The following is a 9,033-nucleotide window of genomic DNA, read 5'->3' on the forward strand; positions in this document are numbered from 1 at the left end:
AAACCGCAGAAACCGAGCCTCAAAAAGTCGAGGTCTGAGCACAAAATTCGAGTCTCTGAGACTCGAGGTGTTACTAAATTATATTGTTTCCATACCGGGCGAACTAACTATATAGTTGGGTAATTATGGGTAGTTACCCATTTCGTCCCTTGGTTTTGTGGGAACTTCTATCAATAATAGAAATGGCTAAATATGTCGAATAAAAGTTATTGAGCAATCTGGCCCTACCTCTTGTCCAAATGGTCCAGGCTTGTTCTGTTCCCACCCTACCCGCCCAAGTCGCACCGCATTCAGCAAAAACCAAAAAGCCTGTAAACCATAGAATTTTAAATCAAAAGAAAAGGAAAAATAATTTTTCTTGCAAAGAAGTATAATATTTACAAGGTGGTGCCTTAGGAGTTAGGACATTTGTTAATCGATTTTAAAGGAAAATTTTGATACAACTTTCATGAAAAATATAAAAGGTTGTGAAAAAATTTTAAAATTTTTTTATAAAAGAATTCTAAAAATATTTTATAAATCAATGTTTTTAGACATTCATTAAAATTTTCTCATAAATATAGGAAAAAGTTAACAAATGCCTTAAGTGCATTGATTTAGAAAATATTTATTAAAAAATTTTATGAGAAAAGATAAAAGAAATTAATTTTTATAACATTGTTTTTAATATTTTGGCTAAAATACGAAATCCACTCTTTAAGTTTCTTCATAATTCATTTCAGCCCTTTAACTTTACTTTCACTCATTTCAATCCTCTAAAGTTTCATATTTATTCAATTAAGATATTTCCATCAATTTTTGTTAAAATATTTTGAAAAAAGAAATCTAGAAAATACTTTTCAATATTAATTGAATTTTTTAATTTAAAAAATTTGAAGAGAAATTTAAAAAATTGGAAAATTGATGCAACGGAAATCGTTAGCTTCGTCCAAGTGGAGCTGGATCTGCGTCTTGCAAATGTGAAACAAAAGTTCTTCTGAGGTGGTCACCGGTGTAGTTTCTGCCACAACGTCTCCGATGCCAAAGTCAGTGTATAGAAGTTTTTGGGAGTAATAAGAGAATACTAAATATCAAAGCATCTATTTTTGGGTGAGTCTATGTACTCAGTTAATCTCTGACCAATATATATATATATATATATGGTTTCATGGTTCCTAGCTGTTGGGACCTTAATTGTGAATTTAGTGCCTTTTGTGTAACGCCTCTAGGCTTATAAATATGGGTTTTGATGAGGCTTCAATAGTTTGCTCATTGATTGGTAACTGTCTGTGGCATTGAATGCTCTCATTAATGATTACCCTGTGTTCGTCCGTGTTTGGCCAAGGTGGACGAGTATGTTTGATGAGGTCATCCAAGAGAAGTGAGTTCGTCAGTCCCATAAAAAACTAACCCCAACATATAACAAAAGTTTATAGAAAAGTCTTAGTGACTGTTTGGATAGCACGTTTATTGCGTCTGCGTTTTCAGTTTTGCGTTTTCCTCTTCTTCTTTTTCACGCATTTTAGGGAGACACTGTTTATACACTATTCACGCACTGTTCATGAGACTCACAACCACTTTATTCAAAAAAATATTAAAAATGAGTTTCACGGTACTATTCATACATTTACAAATTATCTTGCTACAGTATTTTTAGTTTTTAGTAAAATAAATTGTATCCAAATAGACCTTTAATTGAATAAACTTGAAAGTTAAAAAACTAAAATAAATTTTGGCCAGGAGTTTTGCATTCTAACTTCATATTTTTTATGAAAATAATATCAAAACTTTTTAAAAAGTAGCTATTAACAAACACCCGAAAGTCACCTGTTAACTGGAGTGATAAATATAATAGCGTTAAGTTATCTCGTCGTTTACTAAATTAAAGTTATCGATAAAGCCAGGTCCGGTAAATTCCGCCCGAGGCCGAGCCGGGCCATTGGGTCCCAAAATTGAGAGGCACCCAAAAACTCGAAGAAACACAAAGATTGGTCTCTCTCTCTCTCTCTCTCTCTCTCTCTCCTGAATCTGAAAGGCCAAAGCTCCTGAAACCTGGGAAAAAAAAATGATAGCGATTCCGTATTTAACAGCATTAACCACGTTCTTCAGCTACGTATTGCTGTTCGCTTTCGGCCAAATCAGAGATATCTTCCGCAAAATCACCGACTGGTATAGCTCTAACAACCTTCAAGGCTATGCTCCAATTTGCTTAGGCCTCGAGGATTTCTATATTCGCAGGTTATATCTTCGAATTCAGGTATTACACTACGTCGTTAAAGCTGGGAATAGAGCTGTCATATATTATTACAGCTATAAACTATATTTTCTCTGAAAATTTCACCAGGACTGTTTTGGTCGACCGATATCAAGTGCTCCTGATGCTTGGTTTGATGTGGTCGAACGTTACTCCAACGACAATAACAAGACTCTAATGTAAGATTCATGTCATGTTTTTTTTTTTTTTGGTATTAAAATCTCAATCTATAGCCTGCCTTTTGTTTTAATTTAAGGATGTTGTGTTGAAAATTGTGTATAAACTGAATGCAGACGAACCTCAAAGATAAGTAGATGCCTTAACTTAGGATCATACAACTACCTTGGCTTCGCGGCGTCAGATGAATACTGCACGCCGCGGGTAATTGAGTCGATGAAGAAGTATTCGCCAAGCACTTGTAGTAGCCGCGTAGACGCGGGTGGGTTTTTTGTTATGTGAAAAATTCCTTAAAAATTAGGTACTTTGTCTACTAGAGTTGTCATTTAATGTGGTTTTTCCTATCAGGCACTACTTCATTGCATGAAGAATTGGAAAAGTATGTTGCAAACTTTGTTGGAAAACCAGCTGCAGTAGTTTTCGGCATGGGGTATGTAACAAACTCCGCTATCCTTCCAGTCCTGATGGGAAAGGTATGTGCAGTCAATTGATTAAAAGCACTTTATAAAGATTGATCTTGTATGTGATCTTGAGCTAGTTGCATCGTTTTATTTACAGGGAGGTTTGATCATTAGTGATTCTTTGAATCATAACTCCATTGTCAATGGTGCGCGAGGATCTGGCGCTACAGTTCGTGTTTTCCAGCACAATAGTACGTATATATGATCTAGGAAAAATTACAATTTGTCTATTGTGGTTTGGTCTTATCACAATTTAGTTCACAAACTTTCAATTGCTGCATTTGACCCTTTCAAGGTATGGAGTAAAATGAAATCTTTAAGGTTCTGCCACGTTAACAGATTTTGTGGAAAAACTCTCAGTTACAACTTATCCCTTGTGATTTGGTCCTATCACAATTTAGTACCATATGCTTTTCAATTGCTGCAATTTGACCTCCTAAAATTTGGATCAAAATGAAATCATTCGCGGGTCTTTGGACAGAACCATAATGATTTCATTTTCCTCCAAATCTTAGGGGTCAAATGTAAAAGTTTGGATTAAATTGTGATAGGGCCAAACTGCAAGTGGATAAATTTTAATTTCACCTGAAACATATGTAGAAAATGAATGATAAATGAATGTAGAGAATCTGAAATATATGTAGGATTTCAGATGGTGACAAGTCAGCTTTATTGACACTAGAAAAGGAGGAAAGATAGATAACTTATAGTTAATTGCAAAAGGATCACTTTGAAAAGACTGTAACTGACTCTTGATGCCAGTAATGTACCTTTGTCCTAATCCACCTCCACAATGTGGGCACACTACTCAGCTACTGCTGAGTAGGATAGTGTATTATACAAATATGCTCATTATGATGCTTCCTTTGGATGCAAATTATATTCTCAGGAATATAGGTTTGAGCATTTTAACTCATGTTTTGCCTTCACCAACTTGGTTACAGCACCCTCTCACTTGGAGGAAGTTTTGAGAGAGCAAATTGCTGAGGGACAACCACGGAATCTCTCTCTCTCTCTCTCTCTCTCTCTCTCCTGAATCTGAAAGGCCAAAGCTCCTGAAACCTGGGAAAAAAAAATGATAGCGATTCCGTATTTAACAGCATTAACCACGTTCTTCAGCTACGTATTGCTGTTCGCTTTCGGCCAAATCAGAGATATCTTCCGCAAAATCACCGACTGGTATAGCTCTAACAACCTTCAAGGCTATGCTCCAATTTGCTTAGGCCTCGAGGATTTCTATATTCGCAGGTTATATCTTCGAATTCAGGTATTACACTACGTCGTTAAAGCTGGGAATAGAGCTGTCATATATTATTACAGCTATAAACTATATTTTCTCTGAAAATTTCACCAGGACTGTTTTGGTCGACCGATATCAAGTGCTCCTGATGCTTGGTTTGATGTGGTCGAACGTTACTCCAACGACAATAACAAGACTCTAATGTAAGATTCATGTCATGTTTTTTTTTTTTTTGGTATTAAAATCTCAATCTATAGCCTGCCTTTTGTTTTAATTTAAGGATGTTGTGTTGAAAATTGTGTATAAACTGAATGCAGACGAACCTCAAAGATAAGTAGATGCCTTAACTTAGGATCATACAACTACCTTGGCTTCGCGGCGTCAGATGAATACTGCACGCCGCGGGTAATTGAGTCGATGAAGAAGTATTCGCCAAGCACTTGTAGTAGCCGCGTAGACGCGGGTGGGTTTTTTGTTATGTGAAAAATTCCTTAAAAATTAGGTACTTTGTCTACTAGAGTTGTCATTTAATGTGGTTTTTCCTATCAGGCACTACTTCATTGCATGAAGAATTGGAAAAGTATGTTGCAAACTTTGTTGGAAAACCAGCTGCAGTAGTTTTCGGCATGGGGTATGTAACAAACTCCGCTATCCTTCCAGTCCTGATGGGAAAGGTATGTGCAGTCAATTGATTAAAAGCACTTTATAAAGATTGATCTTGTATGTGATCTTGAGCTAGTTGCATCGTTTTATTTACAGGGAGGTTTGATCATTAGTGATTCTTTGAATCATAACTCCATTGTCAATGGTGCGCGAGGATCTGGCGCTACAGTTCGTGTTTTCCAGCACAATAGTATGTATATATAATCTAGGAAAAATTACAATTTGTCTATTGTGGTTTGGTCTTATCACAATTTAGTTCACAAACTTTCAATTGCTGCATTTGACCCTTTCAAGGTATGGAGTAAAATGAAATCTTTAAGGTTCTGCCACGTTAACAGATTTTGTGGAAAAACTCTCAGTTACAACTTATCCCTTGTGATTTGGTCCTATCACAATTTAGTACCATATGCTTTTCAATTGCTGCAATTTGACCTCCTAAAATTTGGATTAAAATGAAATCATTCGCGGGTCTTTGGACAGAACCATAATGATTTCATTTTCCTCCAAATCTTAGGGGTCAAATGTAAAAGTTTGGATTAAATTGTGATAGGGCCAAACTGCAAGTGGATAAATTTTAATTTCACCTGAAACATATGTAGAAAATGAATGATAAATGAATGTAGAGAATCTGAAATATATGTAGGATTTCAGATGGTGACAAGTCAGCTTTATTGACACTAGAAAAGGAGGAAAGATAGATAACTTATAGTTAATTGCAAAAGGATCACTTTGAAAAGACTGTAACTGACTCTTGATGCCAGTAATGTACCTTTGTCCTAATCCACCTCCACAATGTGGGCACACTACTCAGCTACTGCTGAGTAGGATAGTGTATTATACAAATATGCTCATTATGATGCTTCCTTTGGATGCAAATTATATTCTCAGGAATATAGGTTTGAGCATTTTAACTCATGTTTTGCCTTCACCAACTTGGTTACAGCACCCTCTCACTTGGAGGAAGTTTTGAGAGAGCAAATTGCTGAGGGACAACCACGGACTCATAGGCCCTGGAAAAAGATAATTGTTATTGTTGAGGGGATCTACAGCATGGAAGGGGAGCTCTGCAAACTTCCTGAGATTATTGCAATCTGTAAAAAATATAAGGTTGTGCTTCATGGTAGCTTTAATAGATGTTAATTAACTCATAATTTTTAAGCAGCTGTAGTGAGGTTAAGCTTTTTCACTTTTCTTGTTATTCTTATGGTCTTCATACTTCATCATAGGCGTATACATATTTGGATGAGGCCCACAGTATTGGTGCAGTAGGGAAAACAGGAAGAGGTGTTTGTGAGCTCTTGGGCGTGGATCCTGTTGATGTAGATATAATGATGGGGACTTTTACCAAGTCATTTGGATCATGTGGCGGCTACATTGCAGGATCCAAGGTTGCTTTTGCACCAATTTTTGAGTATACTTTACATCTGGTTAACAGTGTGGATGACGATATGGCCAGTATATATATATGAGGCACAATATATGTCGTCCTTTGCAGTTTGTTCTTTTTTTTTATCTCCTGCTTTGATAGAAATCTAGGTCAGTTGGCAACTTGAGAAAATTGTTATTCATACTATGGGACTTCCACTAAAATTTAATATGATCTTGATATTCTGCGCCATCTACATTGCGGTATCATCTTTAATCATATCATGAATATAAATTGTATTCTACTTATATTTCTCGTTTATAGTCCAAGGCTAACTATGGAGCACAATGTTGATGCATAGGAACGCCTGCTATGTTGACATATATGGTTGACGAGATTCAATGAGCATTGTCAAATTTAGTTGTCGTTAAGTAGTGTGGCCTTGTGGACTTATGTTGGTTTTCTTGGGTTAGCCAAATTACACATTGATGGAGCTTTAAACTTTGAGATCAATGTTTTTCATCAGTGGTAAACCCCACATGAATTCTAAGTTTGCTCTCTAAGTACTCTATTAGATCCAGCATTGGGGAGGATTTAGTAATGATAAAGCAGAAAAGCCTCTGTATGTTTTACTGTTACAAAACATCATTGTCATGCTGCTGTTATTATGTTTATCATTTGGTTTAGCTTTTCTTCATTTGTAGAGTAGTCTTCAAGGAATAAGCAGCAGTTATGTTTAAAATGGGATTAGATCTTTGGCGTATATATACTAATTTTTCTATATAATTGTTTTCTCTTGGAAGTGTCAATATGTAGTTGAGTAAAACTAAATTTGAAGTCTGAGTTGCATTTAATGTCACTGAAACTTGTATTTATTTCAGGAGCTTATTCAATACTTGAAATTCACTTGCCCTGCTCATCTTTATGCAACCTCAATATCACCACCAGCTGCAGAACAAATAATATCTGCCATAAAGGTTATTCTCGGAGAGGATGGGACCTTTTTTTTTTTTTTTTTTTTTTTTTTTTTTGGGTATGTACTTCATCAGTATCCAGTGCTTACTCCTGCTTTATAGGATGACAACTTAATGAGCTTTTGTTTCGTTGCAGGTGCCCAAAAACTTGCTAGGATACGGGAGAATAGCAATTTTTTCAGGTCGGAACTGCAGAAAATGGGTTTTGAGGTTCTTGGTGATAATGATTCTCCAGTAATGCCAATTATGCTTTACAATCCAGCAAAAATCCCTGCCTTCTCACGGGAGTGCCTCAAGCAGAATGTGAGTCCATCCATCCTGGATATGCTCCCTGATTATGGATTTTTTTAACTGTCTATGTCGATATTAAATGATGCTGTCGCAGGTGGCTGTTGTGACAGTGGCATTTCCAGCAACCCCACTACTGTTGGCAAGGGCTCGTATATGCCTATCTGCTTCTCATACTAAGGAGGACCTCATCCAAGCATTGGAAGTAAATTCTAATATAAGTTTTTCCTCTTTTGTTTTTGTACTAGAGGTTATTTCAGTTTGTATTCTTGTCATTGATTCTCATTTCCTAGGTGTGTCACTTTCATATACGAGAGTTGCAAATGCATTCTTTTCAATGAGAGAGAGAGAGAGAGAGTTACACGGATGTGTAGCACCCTAGATGCATATTCAAGCTAAATATTTGGACATCCTAAGTAAAAGTGATAGAAGAAGGATGATAATTGTTATATTACATAAGAACTTTGTCATTTTGTTCAACGAACTCTCAACCATTTGGACATCCTAAAGATTATTTAAACATAATTCACTACCCAGTCTACCACAGTATTAGACCATCAGCACATTCTTCCATGTCTTTACTATTTAGTATTTACCCCAGGGAGTAAAAGTGATAGAAGAAGGATGATAACTGCTATATTACATATGAACCTCGTCATTTTTTCTAATAGACTCTCCAAATTCAATGGACAACTTCTGTTGTTTATTAGAAATTATGATGCTTTTTTAATTCGTTTGTTGTTAAATCCTGTTGAGACTTTTTTTCTTTTCCAGGTTATCAGTCAGGTTGGTGATCTAGTGGGTATAAAATACTTCCCTGCTGAGCCCAAGAAGCAGCAGGAAGAGGAGAAGATGCTGAAGTTGGAATGAGAGAAATCTTTTTGCGTAGATTGTCAGCTACAAGCAGCAACGGGAAAGGTTGGTGAAGCTGGAGTGTGAGAAAAAATTCTTTTCCTTGATATTTGTAGTAGTTTTCTTTTAATCTAACTTCTACATCACCTACACTACTAGTACTGTGAAATTTATTGCGTTTGCTGTAATAGGGTTTATTCCTTGCTCTAATTGTTCATATGTACAAAAGTAAATTGAGCCTCATGTCTTGGGCCTCCTGGCAGGGCTAGTTTTTTTGTTTAAATTTTCTTCTTTTGTCTGGTGACTTGTGTTTCAATGATATGTAAACCTGCGGCTGTAAGTTTGTGCTGAGCTCTCATTTGTGTGATTCTGTGAAAATTGGATTTTTGTTGTTGGTAATTCTATTAGCATGCATATAGTTTTGACTACTTCCTTATTGGGATTTGGGGTTAGTTAGATTCTCTTAACATCACTTGATTCAGGACTTACATAGACGGTAGGCAATTTTCCCATCCATGTGGTTTACCTTACTACTTTTTGACAGTTGTTTTGCTCCAAGCATTGAAAACTCTTGCCAATAGCAATGAACTCTTAAAGGATATATTCTCCCCTTTAAGTTTAGGTGAAGGATGAAGTCATGGGATTGTTCCCCCTGGTTGGAAAGTCATGGGATTAAAACTTGTTAAATGCTCCAATGGAATAATACTCTCTCTCTCTCTGGCCAAAATTTTCTTTTTCAGTTTTGTTTTTCCCATACATTGTTGACTTATGTCATGCTG

The 9,033-nt window shown here is 36.1% G+C and overlaps 2 protein-coding genes across 2 annotated transcripts; both read left to right on the top strand.

Moving 5' to 3' along the window:
• Positions 1 to 1,851: 1,851 nt before the first annotated feature.
• LOC136061501 (long chain base biosynthesis protein 2a-like) lies at positions 1,852 to 3,907 on the top strand. The gene is made up of 6 exons (XM_065773313.1): positions 1,852 to 2,236; positions 2,324 to 2,412; positions 2,527 to 2,672; positions 2,759 to 2,883; positions 2,969 to 3,062; positions 3,816 to 3,907. Exons 1-6 carry the CDS (start codon positions 2,045 to 2,047, stop codon positions 3,905 to 3,907), a joined length of 738 nt encoding a protein of 245 aa, XP_065629385.1. The 5' UTR covers positions 1,852 to 2,044.
• On the top strand, positions 3,874 to 8,605 carry LOC112009019 (long chain base biosynthesis protein 2a). Its single transcript, XM_065773310.1, has 11 exons — positions 3,874 to 4,138; positions 4,226 to 4,314; positions 4,429 to 4,574; positions 4,661 to 4,785; positions 4,871 to 4,964; positions 5,718 to 5,881; positions 6,001 to 6,162; positions 7,022 to 7,140; positions 7,243 to 7,417; positions 7,500 to 7,607; positions 8,177 to 8,605. Exons 1-11 carry the CDS (start codon positions 3,947 to 3,949, stop codon positions 8,270 to 8,272), a joined length of 1,470 nt encoding a protein of 489 aa, XP_065629382.1. The 5' UTR covers positions 3,874 to 3,946; the 3' UTR covers positions 8,273 to 8,605.
• The last annotated feature ends 428 nt before the right edge of the window (positions 8,606 to 9,033 follow it).

The sequence above is a fragment of the Quercus suber genome, unplaced genomic scaffold (assembly GCF_002906115.3).
Source record: "Quercus suber isolate HL8 unplaced genomic scaffold, Cork oak 2.0 scaffold_73, whole genome shotgun sequence".
Classification (NCBI taxonomy): Eukaryota; Viridiplantae; Streptophyta; class Magnoliopsida; order Fagales; family Fagaceae; genus Quercus; species Quercus suber.